The sequence below is a fragment of the Xenopus laevis genome, chromosome 1L (genome assembly GCF_017654675.1).
Source record: "Xenopus laevis strain J_2021 chromosome 1L, Xenopus_laevis_v10.1, whole genome shotgun sequence".
NCBI classification, from domain to species: domain Eukaryota; kingdom Metazoa; phylum Chordata; class Amphibia; order Anura; family Pipidae; genus Xenopus; species Xenopus laevis.
The window spans coordinates 127,909,549-127,936,795 of record NC_054371.1 but is presented as its reverse complement, the minus strand read 5'-3'; the positions used below and the strand labels follow the sequence as shown (position 1 = coordinate 127,936,795).

At 37.1% G+C, this 27,247-nt stretch overlaps 1 protein-coding gene across 4 annotated transcripts in view; it reads left to right on the top strand.

Moving 5' to 3' along the window:
• bnc2.L (basonuclin 2 L homeolog) overlaps positions 1–27,247 on the top strand; it is a 179,692-nt gene that overhangs the window by 26,021 nt on the left and 126,424 nt on the right. Inside the window, exon 1 of one of the 4 annotated variants that reach the window (XM_018257295.2) lies at positions 11,442–11,884. The exons of the other annotated variants lie outside the window; for them this stretch is intronic. Within the exon in view, the coding sequence (XP_018112784.1) occupies positions 11,882–11,884 (3 nt within the window). The 5' untranslated portion in view covers positions 11,442–11,881. Of the gene's footprint in view, positions 1–11,441; positions 11,885–27,247 lie in introns of those variants that run through there. 4 annotated transcript variants of the gene reach the window in all.

The following is a 27,247-nucleotide window of genomic DNA, read 5'->3' as shown; positions in this document are numbered from 1 at the left end:
TAAGGAAGTAAACCCCTAATTTGCATATGCAAATTAGGATTTGGATTAGGTTCAGTATTCGGCCGAATCTTTCGTGAAGGATTCGGGGGTTCGGCCGAATCCAAAATAGTGGATTCAGTGCATCCCTAGTCTCCTTTAAGGAATGGTGGTCCAAATTACATAATTATATAGAAAACCTCAGGTGCTAAATTTTGCAGATAATAGATCCCATACCCATAAAAAAAATGTTATTAGAAGTAATTACCTTAAATTAACACAGAATCATGTCTCATACAGCACTATACCTAATGGACAGTCATGTTAGCTCTATATAGAAATGTGTCTCTCTGAAATCTCTTGTATATACATTATGCATGTATAGGCTTACTTGCTTAGTATATTTTTACTACATTACCACCAGTCACATCCACATGTACAGTTAAGGGTGCCACAATGTCTGGAACAAATATCTTATTATATATATAACAAATCTATCTTTATTATTTTCAGGCATTCCCAGCATTGTCCCCTTGTACTGTACAAGTAGTTCCTGTGGATGTGAGTGCAACACATACAGTACTCATCTAAATAACATACAGTACTCATTTAAATAATTATTAAATGCTCCTAATATAAAGAATAGCTGTTTTTCATAATAATTGCATATGGAATTGTTAGCATTGTACTGCAAGAATGTTCATCTGTTAAATACTGGTAAATATATCTAAAAGACACCCTTTGGGGCTCATTTATTGACATAAGTGCTAAATAGCGACATTGCAGTTACCAACAGCAGCCAATATGAAATTAGCTTTGACCAGTTAAGAAAAATGAAAACAAATACAGAAGCGTAACTAGAGGGGGGCGGGCCCTGGCACAGGACGCGCAGCCGAGCCCCCGCCCCCTCCGTACACCCGGAAACTGTCCGGGATATGCGCAGTGCAGCGGAGCGCGGACTGCTGGGGGGGCCCTGAGGGGGTGCGGGCCCTGGCCCGCTCGCACCCCCTGCTCCCCCGGTAGTAACCTTATTGGTTACTATGGGTAATTGCGCTGGTGCAATTCAGTGGCTGTGTTAGTAAATCAGAACCTTCAATCTCTCTTTTCTCACTTCTCTTTTTGTATTTGTTCCCAAAGATATTTTTATTTATTTGGTGAGGCATTCTCCCTAGACTTTTGAGCAGCATCCTTAGTGGTCATTGGGTTTCCCATTTTTGGGTCCCTCACTCATTATATACATGTTCTGCATGCACAATAGGCATAGCTTAATTATTCATTATACACATTGTGCACTATACATTTACATGGGGGTAAATATGGAAAATAAATCATATAAATAGCATATATTTGCCAACGACTGAAATATTGACTTCACTAGAAACATGTTTTTTTTCTGCAAACTTTTTCATATAAAGTTAAACAGCATTAACCCCTTTTTTGCTGGGTGCTTTGCTGTGATGTACATTCTAAGTGAACATTCAGCACAGCACAGATCAAAAAGCAACCCATAAACGTAAAAATCTAGAGCAGAGTAGCAGATAGCTTATTGACAGTTATCGCTGTAGAGTATACAAGCTGGTGAAGGTAAGAGGATAAATGCTATGTATAGTCTATACTTGTCTAAATTATATTATAAATGTACAGTAGCTGTATACAAATATATATATATATATATATATATATATATATATATATATATATATATATATATATATACACAATATATATTGCATACACATATAACTTGGAATTATTGTATGTATAATTTGTATCTTATTGCCGTCCTGTGCATAATATCATTACACTGCCAGCTGAAGCAGAACCTTTGCAGCACTGCTGGTTGGCACTGGTCCCCTTTGCTTTCCTACTGCAACACAGCTGTCACTAGCAATGGGGAAAAGCAAGGAGTGGGGGAGTAAGGGACAGAGAGCGAGAGACCTACTAAAATCGTGTCACGTAGCACTAATTCATCTGCTCTCATTAGAGGATGCGAGGGACAGCCGTGATGGCCAGCAGCACAGCTCCACACATGACACATGAACAGTTTGGGGAATAGAAAATTGCTTTCTCAGGAAGCCCAGCCAATTAAGGACTTGACCATATTGAATGTCAAGTGTTAATTTAGGTTTTTCTTCATTTTCCCAGAGGTAATGTGGGTCCTGTGATGAGCAAATACATGTCAAGTAAAAGTTGATTGCATAAAGGACCTGAGCATTATATGTCACTGACGAGTCACAAATGTACTGTAGCCTCTTAACCCGTTAGCTGAACCTGGGAGGAGAAGGGGAGAAGATTAACGGCCCCATAATAATGAGCTGAGATACCTAAGCTTGCAGCTTGGAAAGAACGAGAGAGGCTACAGGAATTTTCAGGCGCTAGAAACAAATGTATTGTAGGCTTAATATGTATGTATAACTTTATTTATATATATTATATATATATGAACATATATTTACTAACATGGATTTCGGCAGCTGTTATGGAAATCTGAACACCCCAAAATCAGGGCGAAATGGCAACCCTACAGCTCTCTTTTAAATAAACAGTAGTTAATAAAGAGAAATTATAGGATTAAAAAGCTTCACAATAACAAAGAATACGTAATTGACCCTTTTTTTGCCAAATCACCCCCTTTTAAAGGGATCTCCATCCAAGTTATTTTTGCATAAAACATATATTTCTCAATTAATTACAATTTTTCAATTGTTTCTGTAAAAACTTGTATTTAAGGGCTATTTGTAAATTCTGTATGATTCCAACTGAAAGCAGCATGTGTTTTTCCTTTTTTGCGCGACTGGTTCTAATTCTTGAAACATTGTATCAGAAGCCAGTTCTCTTCCAAAACTCCAGTTCCCACAATGTCTTGCATGCTTTTTCAGAGGTCCTTTAATCATTTGTCTACTGCTACATTGCTTCGATAGTCACAACAAGCAGTGCAGAGAATAGAAATGGACAAAGAAATAGCAACTACATGTAATAAAAATCAAAAATACCATTGTCAATTTCAATTGATCTGTTCCATATTTATATTTTCATTCATTATGCAAAACTGTTTGGGTGAAATTCCTGAATCTAGCATGGCTAAAAAGCAGTCCCTAAATTAACATCAACTAAATGACATGCGTATTACCCAGTCAGAATGTGGATTCAATATGTGTTTGCTTTTATATGGATGAGACTACAGCCCTAGTAGCATTCTGCTCTAAGTGGCATTCTGCTGAACCATCATCTGACAGTGGATTATGGGAGCTGTAGTTCAGCAAGTATTGAAGGATCTGGATTTCAGTTACTTAAGCTCATTTGACAATAGATGTCAGCAGTAGACAGAGTGCAGAGTGCAGAGCAGTAGCAGAGTGCATGGAAAACCTAGCATCCGCAATAATCCTTTTTTCCCTTGGAATAGAACCATAAAGCCAAGGGCCCACTGCACATCTTGCACGTTTCAGAGTTGCCTTTACATTTCCCTGCTGTGTAAACATATGGAGAAGGGGGCATTGTTTAAATAAATATCAATAATTATATCAATTTGCTACCAATAATGGCTCAAGGCGTAATTGCCTTTGAGTAATTTGAATTTTAATTGCGTGGAAAAAAACAGGCAACAATGGCATTTTTATTTATTCATTTGTCAGTGGCAGTTTAAAGGAAAACTATACCCCCAAAATGAACACTTAAGCAACAGATAGTTCATATCATATTAAGTGGCATATTAAAGAATCTTACCAAACTGGAATATATATTTAAGTAAATATTGCCCTTTTACATCTCTTGCCTTCAGCCACCATTTTGTGATGTCTGTGTGCTGCCTCAGAGATCACCTGACCAGAAATACTACAACTCTAACTGTAACAGGAAGAAGTGTGGAAGCAAAAGACACAACTCTGTCTGTTAATTGGCTCATGTGACCTAACATGTATGGTTTGTTGGTATGTTTGTGAGTATAGTGAATCCTATGATCCCAGGGGGCAGCCCTTATTTTTTAAAATGGCAATTTTCTATTTATGATTACCCAATGGCACATACTACTAGAAAAGTATATTATTATGAAAATGGTTTATTTACATGAAGCAGGGTTTTACATATGAGCTGTTTTATGCAATACTTTTTATAGAGACCTACATTGTTTGGGGGGTATAGTTTTCCTTTAAAGATTGCAAGAGAAGTACTGATGTATTCAAGTTACGCCATAGCTAAAATGCAGCTTTCTGTTTTACGGGATTATTTTGTTACATTCACAAACAGTTCCCAACTATGTCCATTGCTCCTATAATAAATTCTAAGGGCTCTTACTCATGAGCGGTTGTAGCTGCGCTCCCCTGCCTTCCGTTTTTTTGCGTTCAGCCGCAGCTGAGCGCAGGAATAGACGCATTACATTTTTTCCAATGGGGCTGTACTCACACAGGCACGGGTAGGCAGCCGAACGCAGGTTGAGACGCAACATGCTGCATTTTTCCTGCGTTCGGCGCCTACACGCGCCTGTGTGAGTACAGCCCCATTGGAAAAAATGTAATGTGTCTATTCCTGGGCTCCCCTGTGGCTGAATGCAGAAAAACGGAACGCAGGGGAGCGCAGCTACAACCGCTCGTGAGTAAGAGCCCTTAGGGTTTTTTAGCTATGTCAATTAGTCAATTATTATATAAGCAATAATACCTCACCTAATAACTAACATATAGAATTTAAGGAATAATGTACCTCATGCAAAAATTTGTAAAGGTATTAAAAGTCACCTCAGAGTTACATACCGGTATAAAAGCACTCGGCATGTGAATATAAATTACAGTAGGGGTACATTATCCACTATAAATAAATAAATAAATATATATATTCAAACAGAATGGAATCTTCAGTATCTACAATAATACACAAATGTGCTTATTTATATATTTATGTATACAGGTATGGGACCTGTTATGCAGAATGCTCAGGACCTGGAGTTTTCCGGATAACAGATCTTTCTGTAATTTGGATCTTCATACCTTCTAAGTCTACGAGAAAATCTTGTAAACGTTAAATAAACCCAATAGGCTGGTTTTGTTTCCAATATGGATTAATCGCATTTTAGTTTGGTTCAAGGTACTGTTTTATTATTAGTGAGAAAAAGGAAATCTTTTTTAAAAATTTGGAGTCTATGGAAGATGGCCTTTCTGGATATTGGGTTTCTGGATAACGGATCCCGTACCTGTATTTATATTCCTATTAAAACTGCAATAGCTTTTTATATATAATGCTTCATGCTTTTTATGTAAAGTTTTCCTTAAACTGTAGCTGTGCAACTGAAGTATATTGAGACAATTCACAAGACTTCGCTTCATATTCTTGTTCTTTGCCACAAAATCACAAATGAACACACATAAACCACATTTCCCCTTTTTCTATTTTTATTTTTTTAACTGTCTCAGTTAGAATTCTGTTCATTTTGTAAAAAAAAAGGTTGTTCTTTTAGCCGAGGTAACGTGACTTATAGATTTAAGGATTGCGGTGAATATTTTCAGTGAAACCCTACATTTGCCAGGAAATGTCATTTTTATTACTGGGGAAAAATGAAATCAAATTTGCTCTTGTTTAAAAATATTATTGGCAGCTGTACTGCCTTTGAGGAAAGAACTTCGCCTTCATAGTAGGTTTTGTTGTTTGTTTTAAAGATCGGGTATCTTCTAATGCATGAGTGTTTCCTAAACCAGACTGTCATACCAGAAATTAATAATATTTAGTGACAATTGAAAATTACATCTGTTCAGCATCAGCAAATAAAATAATTCTTGGCAGAAAAAGTCATGTTTTGTACGAGAAAGATGTACATACCATATTTGTGCAGAAAGCCATGAATAAAGTTGACACTTTTGTCGGCTGCAAAAGATAGACAAAGGGGCGGACTTGTGATGTCAGGGGTGGGGTTTAGTTTCACCGGGGACAAGGCAGTGATGTTCAGGGTTGGGCCAGTGATGTTGGAGATGTGCAGGTGATAAAGAATGCAAATCCTAACCATCTGCTATGGCAAGAGTTACAGCTCACAGGTATGCCCCAGACACAAGTTCTTAAGCGCTAAGGGGTATGCCTTTGCTCCCTTAATGCTTTAGCACTTGCATTTGGGGTATATGTTAATGACTCCTGTTACATTCGAAACAGATTGTCAGTCATTTGCTATGCAAAGTTGGCGCTGCATCCCTATTGAACTCCAAATGGCAACCATCATGGCCAAATAGTGACTTATATACACTGTATTAGAGCCTACATTTAAATCTATATTAAGCCATCTAATTTTTTTTGTGTTAATAGTCTTTTTCATTAACAGCTTTATGTGGTCCTCTGTTTCTTGTAATATTCTTATAATTTATATTCCCTATCTAATGCACAAAAGCCTTGACTATACTGTAAAACATACATTTATAAATGGTTCTTAATGATCTTTGTATATCCGTGCTAAGTGAAACTTGTGTATTATGACCATACACAATCCAGACTTCTTTCTGCCTTTAAGTATAGAGAAAGGGTAGAATGGGATGTGCACAATGTTGGCTCTGCTGCAATCACAAGCTTCCGTATTATAGACACAAAAATAGAAATAAAATCACACTGCATTCAATGCTTCTGCAAAAACTCCAAGGTTTTACTTTTATTTAAGGTGAGATCACCTTAAATTAAAGAAAAACCTTTTGTTTTTTGCAGAAGCATTGAATGGAGTGTGCCTTTGTTTCTATTTTTGTGTGTATTGTGACCAGTAATATACCCCTTTCATCCTTGTGCCTTTATATGAGCCTCTGTAACTTAGTAGCTTCTTTAGTTGTTTTGGTCTAGAGATATTTAAATTTACATGCTAACGGGATACTAAATATAATAGAATTACCAGTTTCTAAATGTACATAGAATTTTTACAGCAATCAAAGTGTTAGCTATAATCTCACTTCCAAGAACTTGTGTATTTTCTTGGGATGTGGCAGAGGACCCAAAGTAAATTCCAGTGACAGCAGCTCTTGCTGATTCAACCTTTTCGGTGTCACCTTTGACGGATGGTTCCCAATGCAATCAGCCGCACCACCTCAGCAAATCTTGCTTTGAGAAGCTGATGCACAAATAGCGGAGATCAAAAAATAATCATCAGAAAAAAAAGCCTTATAGGTCCAACCCAAACAGGAGAATCCTATTTCAGATCACTTCTTCACCTCATTATTTATTTTTAGCTGCCATCTCTACCCCCAAATGTGTTTTCCTTATATATTTATTTCTTGATAAATTTTAGAAGTCAAACGGCTGACACAGATGGATAATCTGAGTGTATAGGGTGAGGAGTTATAAATTAACACATTATTCGCTCCTAATGTGAAATACTTGAAGATGCATTTTCCTCAGTCCCTTGACATCTAGCCCAGTGAGGGCTCACATTGTACTTTTTTTTCCAAGTGGCATTGATTTGTTAAAGCGCTGAATTAGCATGTCAGGCCAGCTGCCTGTTTCAGGGCTGGGTTATAGAGGCCTATCTTTTTTCCCTTTTTCTCTTCAGTCGTCTTGCTTCCTGCTGCCTTGGCCACACATGCAGGGCCTTGCGTTCTGCTTACTCTAGCTTATTTCATGTTCATTATTTTGCAGCTTGGGCAGGTAGAAAAAAGTGTGCAATAAATAATAAAAAAAAAATAGAACATGCCTGTTTAAGTTTTTGAACAAACTTCACTTCTTTCAGCATCCTAAGAGTGATACTAACACTAAAAAGACTACTCTTCAAAATGAATATACATTGCAAATCTGTATCAGGCAAAAAAATGTCCATCCCTAGTTTTCATTATATATAATAGTTCTATAGAGAGAAATTAATAACTTTTGACCCCTGTTTATGTTCCTGTGTTAGAATGAAAAACCATGTACCTTATTGCTCTATTTGAACTTGAATGGCTGCCTCATAACCAGACAATAGCTTATTAATATAAACTTTATCTGAGACTCTGAAGTGAACGTGCACTTTACCCTGACAATGTAGAATAATAGTATAACATTTTTGAATACATATTAAGTCCTTTTGTTTTTATTTTTTTGGTCCTACTGATTGTTTAAAGAGAAAAATAACTTTATTTAGTGCAGATTCATTTTCTTTTACGTTTAGTCTTATTGTTATTTTAACTAATTTGAAAGACAAGGATACACTGTACTGCCACTGGAATTTATGACTCTAGTGAACCCCTAATATTACAAACCTTTTAATACAAGTGAACAAAAACATGTACATAAAGCGATTTCTTTTATCTTCGTAGTATTAATCCCGTCGGCTGTAAAAGCACATTGTAAACCTTTGCAACCTATTTGAAATTTGGCATTCCCTTAAGAAACATATATTGATGTTACAGCAATGTAATAGCATTTTTTAAACCATTTTTAATACTTGTTTAAAAAAATTGAATTTTTCTAAGTCAAGCTGAGATGCAGACAAACAAAAAATGAAAATACAATGGAACATGTGCCAGTGATTGATCAGGAGAGTAGATAAGAACTGTGTTTCTGGGAAGGCAAAAGATGATTTTTTTTTTAGAGATTGTTAATGGAACCCTCATTTCTAAAATGGAAAATGTTGTATATAGCTTGTTTTTTTCCCATACAAATTCACGAGTAAGAACACAAACCCATTTTTTTAGTCTAATGGGAACAACAATCCTTTTTTGACATAAGCTCATTCGAGATATATTTATTTATACTTTATATAGAGCCAGATTCAGGGACTCAAAAGTCACCCCACTTTCTTGTGCAATGCTCTCCACGCTTCCTGCAACTTATAGCAAGCAGAAGTGTTTTTAGCCAATTCAAATAAGGTATAACTAGGCATGCCATAGGAAGGTGTATTTTTTGCAGTCAATGGCAGCAGTTCCCAAAATGTTTGGCTGTCCCTTTACTAGGACCTGATAAGATATTAAGACTAAAGTTTAATTAGAGTGATATTTGGGGAGAATGCATATTTGCTCTCCTAGATCCAGTGCCGGGCCAAGTCGGCTGGGCGCCCAAGGCAACCCGACCAACTACATCGCCCCCTTCTGAAGTGAGCGCATACACAGGCCTGTGCACACACGGGCGATCAAGCGCATAAGCCAATCTTGTGCGCGCGCGAGCATGCACAGAAGAGTGCGCGTCTGTGTGCGTCTAGGAAGTGGAAATGGGGATTGCTGCCACTGGTGGGGAAAGAAGCGCCCGAACTAGGGGCAGGACACAGAAGAGGTACAGTGCCTGGCGCTCCTCCACATTTGCTCCCTAGGCACGTGCCTCTTCTGCCTACCCCTAGTTCCGGCCCTGCCTAGATCGGTCTGATTCATTTATGTATAGCTTGAATGTGCTGGAAATGGAAGGCCTCAGTGCAGAGGATGGGGACTTTTCAGGGTAGGTACCAATGTAGTTGTGGGTGGGGGGGGGGCAATCAGTTAAAAAGAATTACTTAGAATTAGTTATTAGTAAGTAGCTTGTCTTGCATGTACTGTAATGCAGAGTGTTTGTTTTGCTAAAAATAAAAAGAGGAACAACATTGAAAATGTTTTGCAGTAACAAATGTAACATACCAGTACACTGATTTCCAAGTACGGTTTGTACAACTTATTTTCGAACACTAAAAATTCTAGAAAAACATGGTTAGTCCCCTAGTAGCAGTGCCAGCTGTGCAAAAATTCAGAAATTCCAGCAGTCGCACAACACAGGGACTATTCCTGTTTGCATCAGTTTACACCGGGACATGAGGCCACTTTCACTAAGCTACAAAGACTTTGCACTGCTTCCAAAAGACTGATATATTGCAGTACTCAGAAGCTATGTCCATGTTAACCCTCGCATTACTAGCAGGCTTTTCATATGAGTTCTGCCTTTCCCCTTCATGGACATATACTCTTCACTGACTTTGTAATGGCCACACTGTGCTTGGATATGTACATTTGATTCTGTTTGGGGATACATGCCTGTATGAATTCTATTACTTGTATTTCGTATTATGTAGCACTTCTATTATGTGCTTAAACTTTTAAAGCATGAAATGCACCAAAAGCTATTCAAGAGAAATGCTCAGGGGGTTGCTGGGAGTTATCCTTAACACAACTCTGAACTAGATGCAATACACATTGCATACATTACTAACAAAATAAATTCACAATAAAATAACAAATAAAGGCTTTTAATTTGTTGCCAATTATTGTTGGCAACTATACAGTTGTTTCATAAGGATTTAAGCAAAGCATTATACTTTGCTTCATAATGTTGGTGCGCTTGCTTCTTAAGAGTGTAGTGATATGCACTAGGATACTATATTATTATTAGAATTCCTGTTTATAATGTGCTAACATATTCTTTGGCACTGTACAATATGAGTGTGTATGCATGAAAATGACATACAAATACAGAACGTATAACCTTACAAAAGGTATAAACAATAACATATAACAATATTTGAACCATGTAGCAATTATATGAACAATATCATATAACATAACAATATAAGCGCGCTGCGATTTCATCCGACAGTCGGATCAATGTAGTTGTAACATGCGATTTCTCCTTCACTTCCGTTTTCAGTAAACCATCCGACACGTTGCATGCATTTAGTCGCATTGTAACGTGTCGGATCAAAACGCATCATCGAGTCCTGCCCTAATTGTCCATGCTGGAATAGCAATAGTGGGGGTAATCAACTTCCAGGTGTTGCTCCAATTCCCAGTCCCCCTGTCTAACAGTGAGATGTGGGAGTTGTAGTTTAAAAATTGTTTAGCTGAAAACAGGGTAGCCTTTATCTTTTCTAAAGTTAAAAGATGGGGGGAAATGTCTATGTATGTCTGTGTAGATCTTTGGCAATGCGAACAGGACAATCTGACTTTCTTAGGAATCCTTGTCAGCTGAGCAAAAAACTGACTTTAATCCTTGTTTTCCCTTGCCTGCCCCTGTGGACTGCTGCTGCTGTGAGTAAGCACTGAAGTGACACATGCAGTCACAAGCCTGTCACAATGCTAAGGGCAGGTCAGAGGTTGATGAGGAAAGCAAGGGTTTTTTTGGACAAAACTTTTCGGAAGCAGATCTCACCCCCTCCCTCTTGGTTCCTTTGGCATGCTAGTAACTTCTGCTTTATTTCCATACCCTGTATAAACTATACTTTGTACTTGCTCAGTCACAGTGCAGACAGGACTAAACATCAGGGCGAAGTAGGGCACATTCTTTTCAGTTTAGGCTCAGGAGAAGGACATTGAGTTAAGATACATGGGAGAAAAATTAGGAAGGTTTAGGGAGAGGTGCCTCCAAAAAATATATTACCTGTATAATATATAATACACCGCATACAGTGTGACAGATGTCCAACTTTGACATAGTTCAGGTCAGATTTTACCTATAGAACCTATAGAATGAAATCTGTCAATATTTGGACACAGATATAATGTAGGTGTCTGTGTATGTACATAGGTGTATATATATATATAGATATATGTGCACTTGGTGGAGGAGGGGAGAGCACATAAGTGAAGGGAGGGTTTAAGGGTAGTGAGGAGGGAGGGGGAGATGACTGAGACACTCAGGAACTATGAAAGCAACACTTCCTTGGAAAAAATGACCATCCAGTGTGAGTCTGATCTGCTGTGACAGTCACTTACGAGCATTTTTCTTTTCATGTTATTTTTTTTTTTTTGCTCAGTTCCACTCTGGCTGGTTAGTCGCAGCCCCGGACAATTAACAGCTGAAGAAAATATGACAGGACACACGCAAAAGAGGTTGGGAGATAGAAGGGAAGGAATGCACCAGAGCGGAGACAGAACTGACTTTGCCTTCTTGTAGAAACTGCCAGATATTTTTTCCCCCTGGGTGTCCCTCTCCCACCGGCTACTTTAATGTATTTATTATAATTTTTTTTTGAACACTGTGTGTTGAAGGCCAGAAGTGAGATCTGACAGAGAGCCCAGAGCAGCTCATGGTACTGTATGTTACCATTACTACTCCCTTCATTTCTTCTTGCTTTTCTAGGTTGTGGGAGGCAGGGAATGACTTTAAGAGGGATGGGGTACTTTAGGGTGCTGTATCTGTGTTATCTGTTTAACCCCATCTCTTCTAGAGTTGTTACTAATGCTAAACAAAGTAAGAGTTGATTTCCTTACACTGACAGGCTGCAAGCATGCTTCAAGGAATGGTTCTGAGTTTTTCAGATTTGGGGTTTATGCTGGCAGGGGTTAATCGTAGGGATGCTACTTTGTACAAATTATTGCCAAAATTATTGCCAACAGCAATGGTTGCTTGACAGCAGTTGTAGTAGTGTAACACTGCATACGTTTATGTAATTGCAACTTACCCACACACTATTTGTACCATATAAGCCAGAAATCGACTACTTGTTGCTCTCCAACTTTTGCTAAACTTCAAAAACAGCTTCATCTCACAGCCAGCAGATCACAATTCTAAATACTGCAGATGTGTTGTGGCAGTGTTGTTTGAAATCTGATAGATTAGCTTTTTCCATTTGTTTTGTGTCATATCACTTTAAAATGTTATACAGGTCCAGGTACAGATTTTAATATGTTGCCCATGTTGCTGCTGTAATGCGATAACTCTGCAACTTCAGAAGTCCGGAAATGCAGGGAAAGACAGTTTAACAAGTGGGAGTAGGAGTTCTCCAGAACAAAACTGGAACTATCTGTGATCCTAGATTCAGTACTGTGCAGTGATTGTGTACAATTGGGCCTGCCTTATGTTTTCCTTAGTTTACCATCACCTTTTGTGGCTATTCTACAGTATGCCACATATTTTTAAGATCTGACACTTCTAAATTAGCAGCCCATGGTAGGGCAAACTGATAGATGGTTATGTCAAATGGCTGCAATTAAGAAAAGGCTGCAACCTTAATCACTGTGATAAATACCTTACTGATTCAGATAATATTAAAACATCTGTGCACAATGTGAAATTAAGGGAGCAAGGCTTGTACAATGTGAGTACAGCGATCAGCACATGAATATTGGTGTCTTCTGCAGGTCTCTTATAGCTAACCCATGTGCTTTTAGGAGGTGGTGTAGTGTGTGTATATATATATATATATATATATATATATATATATATATATGAATAGCACATGGGTAAACATCGATATGTAAGTATTTTTCTCTTGTTTACAGTTTTACAGTTGATGGTTATATATGGTATTTTTGCTAGGGCAGCTTACAATTATCCAATATAAAGTTCGAGGCTCTAGAAAAACAGTGGATTCTTTTCTGTGCTTAGCCCACTGAAAGGTGTCATCAGCCGTTTACATGTGATTTTCACATGTTAACCAAAACTATTCTCCGACGTTGCCTTTCTTCTTTGACCAAACAAAAATGAAAGATACTTCTGGGCTACTAAAGTTAAACTTTTAGATAGTGCCTAGTCTCTTGTAAACATCCGTATCCAGCTCAGCAGATTGCGTATACATTTTGACCTTTAGTGAAAAATATACACAATACTCAATGCAAGAATTAATAGACTACGCCCGGACATTTTTTGGCAGTGCTATCAAAAGGGATCCAGGTGTTCACTGCACTACCTTCTGTTTCTCCTGAGACAGATGGCCTCTTAGAGGGTACCTGGCACAGGGGCCATATCTCTGATTGGAGACATAGAGCTTGGCACATAGAAGATGTTGTTAGATCTCCAAATATTGACAGATTGCATTCTATAGGTTGGGTGTAGTTACACATCCACAAATATTGGAACTGATATTTATATCTGATTTGTACTATGTGAAAGTGTTGGCATCTGCCACACTGTATGCTGTGTTTTCATCCAAGGTGAAAACCTCTAAAAGACTTTGGTAACTCATTGAAAAAAATTGATTGTCCTGATATGGATGCACAAAAAAAAAAAAAATCTGACTTTCTGATTAGATATGACACATCCCACAAATCCAACCCTGTTGTGTAGCAGGGGATGCTACACTGCTCCAGTAAAAGGAACATCATAAAATATAAACAGATGACAGACACGAACCTTCTTTCTTTCACGTGTGCACCACTCAGAGTGATCTGTAATTACTTTAGGTCTAGAACTCTGTTGCATCTCTCTTTCTCTCTGTAAGACCAGGTTGTCTTCTTCCTTGTTGTTGTCTTTTCATGGTGATATTGTGTCACACTGTACAACTGCTTTGTAACACCCAAGCAACTTTCTCACCACTATATCTCCATCATTTTGGCTACTTAAATCACAAATGGGTGACTTGAATTATATTCTCTTCCAATTCCCAATAAGCCAGTAGACAACTATTGAGAAAACTATCTTCTTCTCATTGCTGTTGGCTACATAAGGATAGCATTATCTCACTGTGAAACCTTCTAAAAGACCTACAGTGAAGTTGTATTCCTTTTAAGGAACAAAAAATGTCCCATTTGAAGCAAGTATATCCAGATGGTCCTTGTGTTCAAACACTGTTGCAAGTAAATTTGCCATTGAAAAATATCATTACTTTGATTTAGAAGGGCCAGTGGTTGTTAGCTGTGCTACTGTGTTCTAGATCTGCAGCATTACTCTCACAACTGAAAATACCATAGTGCAATGGTTATAATTGCATACTAAATTGTATAATTATAAGCCATTTGTTAAAGTCATTTTTTATTTATGAATCATGCAATAATAATTAGCATAATTAACTATACTGTTAAAGAGGAAGCAACCAACTGCAATATGGACCCACGTGTTGGTTGGGAGTAATGGAAGCCTGACTGATTTCATGATGCATGCCAATATCAAATGTGACCCCTTGCCCTACACACTCACTCACACACACCACAACCACTGTAGTGAGAACTGAAAGTGCTTCTTCCAAAATCAAGTAAAATGCCCTGTCTGCCAAATGATGACTAATTTATTTATAACTATAAAAGAAGATGGTTTTGTCTGATGAATATAACAGTCTGATTAGTGCCCTGTTTATGATGGTTTGCTTTTCCCCACAGTTATATTGACAGGGTTTATGGAAGCTGTAAACTGAATGAGCTATCAGCTTGAGCAGCAGAATCATGATTTATGGGCAGATATAACGGCACACAACTCTGAAATGTTCATTAACATCATCACAGATTTCAAAGGACAAACCCGTTCTATCTCCTTAACTGTTGGATTGAGTACAGAAGTAGAGATATAATTGAGCTGAGATAATTTACCATCCATAGATCACTTGTGTAACATACCTCTCCAGCAGTAAGGCCATTAACCCCTTTGCCTGAAGAGCTGAATGGTGGCCTTGTCTATAATCTAGTCTCAGAATGTGTGACTTGCCTTCAAGTTCTTCCTGGCACAAAAAAATGCTTGTTCAGAACCTAGCAATGTATTTTAGCATTATGTAAAATTCTTTGGATATACCTGAGGCAAAATGTTAAGAGCTAGCTTCTTTTGAAACTTCATTCATGTTCTTCTCTGTAAATGTTTTGGTGGTACCCACAGTTAATTCCAAGTCTTTCATTCACTTTAATACATGTAATTATATACCAGATATATGGTTAATAATTGGAGATAAAACCACCCTATTAAAAGTCTTACTTATCTGAAATAAATGTAAGAGCCTACTTGAGTTCTTTATAGATCATTGAATTGTAGGAGCAAGCATAAGGAAAGTAACACTTTGCAAAGCACAGTTAAAGTGGATACATCATTTTAGCTAAAGATATGGGAATTGGTCACTATTTTACATGGAGAGGAAGCCCCCCTTACCCTTGTAAAAGGGGTTGTTCACCTTAACATGAACATGTACTATGATGTAGAGATTTATATTCTGAGAAAATTGAAATGGGTCTTCACTTTTTATTATCTGTGGATTTTTAATTATTTAGCTTTTTGTTTAAAAAACTTTCCAAATTACCCTAGCAACCAGGCAGTGGTTTGAATGAGAGACTAGAATATGAAGAGGAGAGGGGCTGAATAGAAAGATGAGTAACAAAAAAAGTAATAATAAAACTGTTGCCTCACAAAGCAATAGTGACGCCCTTTTGAAAGCTGAAAAGAGTCAGAAAAGGAAAGCAAATAATTCAGAAACTGTAACTAATAAATATTGAAGACCAATTGAAAAATTTAAAAGAATCTGTCATTCTATAACATATCAAAAGTTAACTTAATGGTGAGTAGCCCTTTAAATTATTGTAAGACATTGCATGTGATTTGTCACTTAACAGTACCACTGAATTGCAGTTCCTTTCCCTTAGAGAAGTATATAAAAATTGTAAGATAGGTATGAGACCTGTTATCAAGAATGCTTGGAACCTGGGGTTTTCCGAATAACAGATCTTTCCATTATTTGGATTTTCATACATTAAGTCTACTAGAAAATTATGTAAACATTAAATAAACCCAATATAATTGTTTTGCTTACAATAAAGATTGATCGTACCTTAGTTTCATATACAATGCAATGTTTTATTATTACAGAGAAAAAGGAAATAATGTAAAAAAATTTTATTATTTGGATGATGGCATCTGTGGTAGACAGATTCTCCATAATTTGGAGTTTTCTGGATTACGAATTTCAGAATAACGGATCCCATACCTGTATTAACCTATTTTACTAATGGGATTTTAAAAAAAGTGTTAGCATTCCTGTGATGGTAAATACTGCAATACAACCTTGGAGACCCTAACAAGGTAGGAAAGGAAATCAATGTGGAAAACTGAAATTGTTCTCTGTAATTTTAGTAAGCAAAATTGCATACAGTATTTAATATGGCTGATAATAGGAAAGTTCCATGACCTGTTTCTGCTGAACATATACAAAACAAGTGGTAGATAGCATTTTCTCATCCTTCTTTGATTCCTCTGAGATTTATGGCTGTGATCTAAACCCCGAGGTCTCTTAAGGGGACACTATAAAGGCACTTCTTGTTCATTTCTGCAGCTTTAACACATTTCCTTGTATACTTTTATCATACTAATGTCATCCAAGTGCTATCACTTTGTTATCGCTAGATCTCTCATAAAATTTCTAGTAGTCAGCAGTGAAAAAGGATAACCCCTAACTCCAATTAGTACTGCAGGTTCCACTGGAGAAAGGCTGTAGAAATATGTCTCGATGCAAATGTGGGCAAAAAGGTAATTTTATTAAACATATGCGAAAGAGCTACCCATAAAAATTGTATACGAATATGCCCCATAATCACACATGTAACTAGATATAAAACTGAGACTGATATATGGGTACAATTGAACATTTACCATCTTTCATCAGCCCATCTTTTTCATTATCCTGCATCTACAGGAGAAATCTAAAGCTCGCTGTTGGATATTTGTATTCTGTCATGCTTGCTAAATTAAGAACAGAACACTTTTAAAAATACACAGCCAATAAACGAAACTCGTTAACTGGCCATACACATATTAAGACCTGATGAAGAGGCAGCTTTTAATAGGTAAATTGGTACTTCCTGCCTTTTCAGTTTTAGGCAGCTCTGTTTGCCTAACAAGGTTAACTCTTGAGTTGCTGGAGTTATTGCTAATGCTGTTGTTTTTGTCTTTCCTTGGTGACACTGGTTTGTATAATGGGATCAAATATGACTGCAAGCTACTTAAGTTTGTGTAGGTAAAACCATGTTGAAAAACAGCTTTTTTTTTTACTACATCATTAGGGAGTATGCCTTGGTTGTGACCATGCAGATATTTGGCTGTAGAATTGCTAATGATGTGCTATACTTTGTTTAACATATAGACAAGCACCCATATCTCCAGTGAACCTTTGTGGCGACTTATCAGTTCAGATGCTTTTCAAGCACAGTCCCCTTGCAGAGATCAGATTCTGGTGCAATTAAACTACAGATGGATGACCAAAATGAAAATTCAGGTCAACTTGGATCTGTTCGTTCGTACGGAACTGCAGTGACTTCTGCATAGTGTGTAGACAAATTGGTCTCATCAGAGCGGTGTGGCTGCAAGGCATATTGCTAAATTGCTAATGGTAGAATAGTCACTAATTAACATACAATACGGGTCACCCCATCAGGGAACTTTATGGATTATATACATGCTCCCCAACACCAACTTTATTTCTTGCTTTTCTGCCTGGCATAGCATGTGTTAAAGGAGAATAGTGATACTGGCCTCCCAGACAAAATGGAATTTCCCCATCATTTGTATATGGAGTACCACATCTCTGGTGCTTAATGGTAAAACCTGTAAGGATATTCCTGCTTTTAATTATGAGCTCATTCCTTTAGCTCGTGCTTAGGCAGGGGACTTGCTAAAACTAGCACTATTCATTGAAGAACAAAGGCCCAGATGTCAATTATAACTTGACAAATGATACCGCACTTGTAGAGTACTTAAGAGGAACAAGTAAAAAAATTTTTTTTACTGGATTTTTACTAACAATTATATTCTTCTAAACTTAGAACAATGCTTCTTTATTCAGAAATAAACGATTTATAATTGGGTGTATCTGTGTGCGTGTGTAAATAAATACATTTTGCTGTCTGTCCCTCTTTCTGAGCTGCTATCTGTCTATTTACACAGACTTATAATGATTTTATAATTTCATGGTTGTGTGGAATGCTGGCAGCAAGGCAGCCATTACACTGCTGAATGCTATGCCAGGTTAGAAGTTCACTTTATGCGCTGTGCAGGTTTTCACATTCCACCCCTCCCTACAATAGTTATATCGTCGCTTATGGCAGGAAGAAGAAGGACCTATAATTTTAAGAGACCAGAAGCTGTTGGAAAAGGCCACACACGCTAATGGGTACCTTGCCAAAAAAGGCATTTAAAATGGAATGGCGTTAAGAGAATGGAAGGAACCGTTACATTTGTGGCCTATAACTAAGTGTTAAAGACTGTTAAAGACGGTGTCACTCCCAGACCTTGTTTCTGTTAAGTTGGACGGAAAACTCTCTCTCCTCTTTTTTTTCCCCTCCCTGTCTTCTTGGAACAGTAAGCCAACGACCTTGCACTCAAACACAGATGCTGTGCACTGGATAGAGGTCTCCACAGACTAGTAGCATTGTGTTCAGGGCCACTCTATCTTATTTTAGTGCATACACTGCAGAAAAAGAGACCTTTAAGCTTTTTCCTCGTCACAATTAAACTATTTTTTTGCTCCCAATAATCCCTTCTAAAACTGCTAGTCTGCCTGCAGATTTTTTTTTCATATTGTACTATACAAAACAAATATTTCTATAGCAGCTTCCATTTTCAATTATTGAGAAATACTCCTAACAGAAAAGGGCTATGCAAAGTATATGCTCCTAGGAGAAATATGGACATTTTAACATAATATAGATTTCTATAATCGGTACTATTTTTTTAGATTAAAGCAGATTCATTTTATGGCATTTTTGGGATTAAATAAAAACATCAAATATGGAAAATGTGTAATTCAATATTAAATGGATTTAAATGTTAAGCGTAGGCTTCAGAGACTTTATAGCACCCATTTTCAAACATGCCTGCAAAATTAAACAATTTGAAATCATTAATTGATTTCAACAGGGCCCAGTGCTGCCATATTTACTGTAGATACATTCTCAACACAAATGGAAAATATAAAGTGTGCTCTGTTCATAGTTTCACATTGTGTCGCTTGAAATACAAATGTTGTATGAGGTACTGAAGATTACCCAATTTTCAAGTGATTTGTACAAAAAGATGAAAATATGGATATGTAGTTAAATAAATGTAAAACATTGCCAGGCTGATAACTTGAGGTTATCTGTATTATACTGTTCTGGTAAGGTTTGAAGGTTTGTGCTTGACTTAACATGCCAAGATGTCTTGCTTAAACAGTGATGGTGCACAGTAAGACCATATGTCAGTGTTAGCATATTTAAAATAACATTAATTATAAAACCATGGCTTGTCAATAGTTAATAACAATTTTTTTTGGACAAGGATAAGCATGGGACATGTTTGATCATGAAATATTGGAAGATCAGATTCTTTTCCCATGATAGAGCCTTGAATAAAAGAAAGTTCAGGATTTTAAGTAAACCAGATGATGTTTCAGACTGGATAGTATAGATGATGTTACTAGAAATAATTTATATATAATATGGGTTATTGCTATCAATGTCTGGGTCCTGTGCACAGGTCCAAATATAAATACACTCAAATTAGAAACATGCACAGAACCTCAAATCAAACATTTATTTGTGCAAATTCACCGTAATACAAATGCATAGTCAATACAGGTGTTCATGCATAACATACCACACGGCAGTGTCTCCCTCCCTGTCTGCATACCTTGTGTCAGCCACTCCCTCCTGACGCGTTTCACGCCATTGGGTACTTCATCTGATGATTCTGATTTTGGTGAATTTGCACAAATAAATGTTTGATTTAAGGTTCTATGCATGTTTCTAATTTATGATGTTATTAGAAGACTAGCCAGGTCCAAGAAATCCTTGAGGTGGCAATGAATGTAAACTCAATATATATCAGCTTTTAGACTGGGCTATTATTTGTTTGAGGACTAACATCATATTAATATCCAATTTCTACAGAAAATGATACATAAAAACTAAGGGGGTATTGTAATAATTCACTAGTCAGTTGTTTGCATATTTGTGCCTTTGGCAAAAGGGTAGAATGGCATAGCCTTGAAGGCTTAAATTGTGCTTGCTATTTGCCAACAGCTCTTTAGGTTAATGATATTTGTGTCTTTGTTGAAGAATAGACTTGAATCTAGTTAAGCTATGTAAGTCCAGCAGAGAGAAGTTTCTGTAGACTGAAATATCTTTTTAGCAAATGTTCTCCTCTGATGGGTTTATATACGCAGACATAAATATTTGTAAGGGTCCTGAGACTTTCATTTAAAAGATAAATTGTGTCAGAATAATTTAGACACAAAGCATTACACACTGCTTAGTGTAAAGTCGCTGGTAGGTAGGAGCCTTTTGCTGCCAGAAGGGGTCAGCAAGTTGTTACTGTACATTACTGTCCTCTGTGGCAATGAAAGGATTAAATGGAAATATGGCTTTTCTTATTACACTCAATAGAGAGTAGGTGGCACATCTGCTTAAAGTGTGACACAACCATTTTGCATGTAACAGCGGAGTGTATCTGATATTTATTAAGATAGGTTAAAGGGAGAGCAGCCGAAGGGGTGTGGAGCCCTGGGTGTAGCAGTCATTGTACCGGAGCATTGCTGTTTGTGACACATGGTTTTTGTCTTTTCATGTTCCGAAAGAGCCAGAAAGTTTCCTGCCGCTATTCTTCCCAGCTCTTGACAAATGATTGCCAGATGTTGAGATCTTTTCAGACCCCTCTCCCTCTCCCTTCAATGAAATAGTAAGGGGGAAAATTTGATTCTCCCTCACCCATTTCATCTCCTTTCCACATCTGCCAGGGACACACAAGCAACACTTTCCCTACATGAGAGTTTAAAGTTTACACTGCTTGCTTTCCCTTTGGTCTCTCACTTTCTCCTTTCTCTCTCTTTATTTTTAATTCCTGGCTGCCGTTCCAAAGTAACAGAATGAGGCCCTTCTGACTCGGTTCAGTGGTCTGATGAATATAGGTTGTTTATTTTACTTCATGTCTTCAATGTATCGTTGTACAGTAAAAAAAAAAAACTTTTTGGCGCAAATACTTACCCAGGCTTCTAGCATCTTTCAACCTCGAGAAAGAAGGGGCTGTAATAAAACTTTGCTCATCAAGATGCCATTACATATGGTATGTTGTACATACGAAACATCAGAAATGTATATGCATATTTTTAATGGTCAGTTTTAATGGAAACTCTTGTTTCCTTACTGGGATAAAATCCTTATTCACCGTTACATGTAATACATTTTTTCTCTGAAGAAGCAGGGAAGCCTGGGCTGAATCTTTGTGTGAGCTCTATTAACTTCCTATTGCACAGAGGTGAAGGGCAGTGCAGGGCTAATCAAAACTTTATTAATATTTAACAAATTATGGGACAATGTAATAAACGGCCTAGCCTTTGCTCCTTGTCTAGTATCCCATAGCAACCAATTAGCAGACAGCTTTTAGTGCTCATCCGCTTGAAAATACAAAATCTGATTGATTGCTATTCGTTACGAGATGTGGTCAAACTTTTGAATGAATGATTCACCCATCGGATGGTAAACAATATGGGAGAAGATACTGGTGGTATCTTTGTCATGCAGGCTGCTAGATCTCACTGATTGCTATCTGTCCTTTTGTTTACTTTCGCAAAAGACATGGACATTCACTATGATTATCTAATTGTTCCATCCACTGATTGATTTCATTGTTTCACTCTGAAAATTTTGAAATCTGTCAGATTGACTTTTGGGAATGATATGATTGTTCACACCCATCAATAAGTGGATGAATTATTGTAGTGTGCTAAAATAGGTCTTTCAGTTGAAGAAATCTGCCAGTGTATGTTTACATTTACTTTACGTTTCAAAGCATTCATCAAATCTTATTGGCCTGAAATAATAAAAATTGACAGAGGGACAAACTATAACGATATCTGACCAATCAAACATGTGGTTATTGTATTGTACAATTCATCCACATGGGAGGTGGCAATAGATTCAGTGATCTGACAGACTGATTGGTTGAATCACTAGTCAGACAGAATAGGGTCATTGGTCTGTCTTTATATGTCTTGGGTTTTTTTTTTTTGCCTTTTGGATGATAAATGCTGCTTCAATTGCAAAAGAGTTAGATCAGCCAAATGATTCCATGGGGAAATGACTGAACTGAATAAGATGACTGGCTTGTGTGTGGCCAGTTTATACTTTCCTAGCACTAAATTATTCCCGAATCACTGCAGGGAAATGCCCTTTTTAGTAATAAAATTTCCCTGGACTCATTTTTTTCACATTGAAATCTGTTTTACTGAGTTTGACAACTAATAATGAACCAGAGACACGCAACATAACATACAGAAAAAAACATGAGAATTTATTTAGTTACTTTTACCTTGGTTCAGATTCTAGACTTTCTGGATCTATAAACATTTAAACTTGCCGAGTGTGCATTTTCATATGGAATTTAAGACTAGAATAAGACTGTAAATCCGGTTAGCGATGCTGTATATATCTCAGCTGCAAACAAGTCTTGGCAGTCACCAAGAAGCCCCATGCTTGAGGCGAGATTTACCTCAGTCTTGTTATCTCTGAAGGAAACCCTCGGGCTTCCCAAATCAGCAAAGGAAATGATTTTCCACTGTCACGAGTCCCAATTCATTTTATATCTGAAGCAAGACCAATAAAAGAACAAAAGAAAGTTTTTTTAACTGTATGCATTTGAAAAAAAAAAAAAAGTCTGGATACAATCATCATTTTATGTGAGGAAACCAACACAGATGTTGGAATCACATTTTTTTGAGTTTGGTCCCTGTATTTTGCTTCCCATTTACTGATAGCTGACATAATTATGCCTCTCTGACTCAGCCTGATATTCTTATTTGAATGCTTTAAATTAATATGTGCTGTCTATAAAGTGACTAATTAATTTTTGGTTAGGTTATGCCCATCTATGTCTGTCTATCTGACCATGTATCTTTTTAACATATACACATATTAATTATGGGGTCATATAATAATGTCACAAAGTTCTTGGAATACACAGAAACCAATTAGAATGCAGAATTTACTGGTCACCTGTTTGAAAGCATACATCTAATTAGGGTTGCAACCTTTTGATCTTGGCATGTCTGGGTAGGTGTGGAGTGGGTGATGGGTCATTTGCTGATCACCACCTCATTTAAGGCCTGTCCTGGTTTTCTAATGTGTAAAAACAGGAAGGCAGTTTTAACATGGCTAACCCTTCCGAAAACTGTAAAATATATATTAATATATTTTTTTCTCTGACACAAGAAGATAGAATGCAATAAGTTTAGCTCTAACATTGTATAATAAAGGGATAGCAAGTAGTCCGAATGACAATTAGTTCACATCTCATAGCAGTACACATTCTCCAATGGCCACTTTCCACTAGTACACAATAGTAGGATCACACTGCAACAGCACAACAAATAAAATGCCTTTTTTGCACACATATCAAAGTCCGAATTTATCTCAATATTTTCTGCCTCAAACTCCAATCAAATCCACTCAGGTTTTTTTATGCTTATTTATTATTAAATTTTGCCGACAATTTGCTTTGCGGGATAAATCCGATTTTCATTATTTTTTCGGATTTTTTCATCCAATTTTACTAATTTCACAATTTTTTGGGAATTTTCGCCCGCAAACTACGAAAACTTCAGGGTATTGCACGAAACCCAGCGCACATCAAAAAATCACGGGACTTCTCCCATTGAGTTATATGCAACCTCGACAGGTCTGAGATGCCGGATTTTCAGTTTCAGACTTTTCCATCCTCAGGGTTTAATAAATTCTGAAAAATTTAGTCATTTTTTAAAAGTCTCATTTTACATTAAAAAAATCACGAATATTTCGTGATTTTTGCATTCAGAGTTTAGTAAATAACCCCCTTTGAGCATTACAGCAACTTTTCAGGTCACATTTGGGTCTTTATCAGCTTGATAAAGAGCTGAATGTGGCCTGAAATGTTGCTATAATGCACCAAGTGTGCAAAAATTGAGAATTATTTATGGTGCTATTGCATTTTCATCCTAATAAAGGGAACTCCTACCTGTCACTCTCCTGCTACTTTACCACAAAGCTTAGTACCGCTTGATAGTCTTGAAAGATGTTAGGAACTGTATTTTATTCCTAATGTAGTGTCTTTTAAAACCTGGTCAGACTTGAAAATTCTGATAAAAAAAAGATGTGCAATGTAAAGAAAATAAGTTACAAAGTATGCTTTTCATTAGTCTGCTAAATAGCAGTACTGCAATCTGTCTGTCTTGTTTTCCCCTCCTATAATTGTGCTGGCATTCCAAACCCCACTCTGGAATTCACTAGGTTTCATACTCCAGGATTATTTTGCCCTTATTGTAATGTCCTCTTTATTACCAACCTCTTTTCCTACTTCCCTCACCATGGAAACGGGAAAAAAATGGTGGAGAGTGGGGGCTAAATGCACAAGGTGTCATCCGGCCCCTCTCACCTCGGGAATGTCCTTCAGAGGACAACTTGTCACAAGCCGTCAAAGAAGAGAGTGGCTTTGTGGTCTCTGAACATCTGGCAGCACTGCGCAGGAAGCTGAGGGGGTGTCATTAATTGTGATGAAATAATTTAAACCATCAGGAATAAATGAGGCTGTTAAACTAAGTTCAGATTCCATTTGCCGCTTGCACATGTGTCTAGCAGCAAGCATGTGATATATATATATATATATATATATATATATATATATATATATATATATATTAAAATTAGCTTGCGGGTAAGTGAAAATATATAGAAAACTAAACAAGTTACAGCATCTCAGCTTCTCATTTAACAATGTACATTTCTGAGACAGTAAACTATTTTATGCAGAGGAGTCCAGTGTTGGTAATAAACTTTTGCTCTAAATTCTACTATCCCAGGAGTATCCCAACAGCTTACACTCCAGGTGAAGAGTTCACAGTTTGAATTCGTTTAAAGCAGGAATAGTACCACCTACCATGTTTTATAATAGCAAGCACAATCAAAGTTTTACTTATTCTTAAATGGGAACGAACAAATAAAATTGCATGTATTAGGAAATTAAAAATTGCCTGTGGCATTGGAACCTGCCCCCCCAATCAGTATCCATTTCCCTTTATTTTACCCAAGGGTTGGCATTTAGTGGTTGACACGGGCCCACGGGCTAAGAATTGATATAACCGTCCTCTTCTAGATCCCCCAGTTCCCATTTAATTAATGAAATGGTAAATTAAATATTAAAAAATAGTAACTGCCCGATGAAAATATACTTAAATAAAGAACAACAACAAAAAATTATAATCACAAAGGACATGGACATGCCTGACCAAATAGGGGGTGGACAGCTATTTTCTATAACAGGGGCTTAAAATTAATGGGCTATCCCGTGTGGATGGAGATTCATCCTCATGGTTTGGTGTAATTATTATGTTTGTACTGACTTGCATATGCATGAAACTACTGTATAGCTGGGTGACTGTAGTCAATGTTTTTTTGTCCTGTACACTTGAACATAGGGTTAACTAAACTAAAAAACAAAGAATTGACACAGGTTATAGCCTCAAGGAAGCAACAACTAAGTTGCTGAAAATGGACTAACTGACCCTCAGAGTTGGGCTATGTGGACATGCCTGTAAACATATATGAGTCAACAGTCTGGTGCTCAGTAAGGGTTTGCCATTTATGTTATATGGGGAAATCACAAGTATTTACGATATCTGCCTTTGTACTTTATATTGTATTTGAGCCCTTTTTGTGTCGTATTGCATTTATTTATTTATATAGCGTCTCGATTTTATTCAGTGGTTTACAAGACGTAACAACACAACCTTTTCATAAAAACAGAATAAATACTTAAGGGCTAGTGGAGTTTCAATATTGAGTTGGAATGAGAGTCCCTGCCCCAATCTATGTAGGGATTCTGGGAGTTGTAGTGGGGAGTATTGCAGGTTGGATATGTCTTAAACACTTAAATATATAACAACTGTAACATTGTATAATATATACTTTTATCTACTTTTTTACCCCCCTGGTACCCTGGTTATGGGAGCCCTATTTTGGAACAGTTTCATTAGTACTATTTCTGGCTGTTTTTTTTTTTGGAAACAGATACAACTGATTAATTAGATCAAAATGCTTGGTACTTTCTGAATATATGTATAATACATTGCAAAAATACCAGACATATTCTCAAGCTTTAAAGCTGTCAACACTTGGGAGATTTATAGATTTCTGATTGGATATTCTGCAATTTTTTTCACATTACTGTGATCCAAAAAATAGCTCCAGCTGGCGGATTGATACACATGCCACAATGCCATTTTTGGGAAATTCAGAATTCACATGCAAGCTACACAGTGCAAGATTAGGTGTCAGTTGTATGATTGAGTTTGTTCAGGCATGAATTAGGCTGGATAGAAAATCCCAATAACCTAGGACCAAATCAGCATTTCATGACCTCAGTGATCATTCACGTGGGTGAAAAAGAAATAGAAAATAGTTCCACTCATTCGGCAACCCGTATGGATCTCTACATACATATGGCCAACTTTGCATTATGCTCCCTTGTATGAGCTTGGCATATAAATGTGGGTGTTAAACAGATGTAAGCCACCTGTTTTCTTTTAGTAAAATAGAAATATAAGTATGTAAGAATGGTGTAGCATTATGTTTGAGAGCTGCATGGAACTGAAACATCAGCAAGTTTATAAAACCAAAATACACTAAAGTGACTGAAACTACCTTTCTGAGGAATGGCACATTTCTTTCTAGCCTCCCTACTCGCAGATGCTTTGGCAATGTGTTTT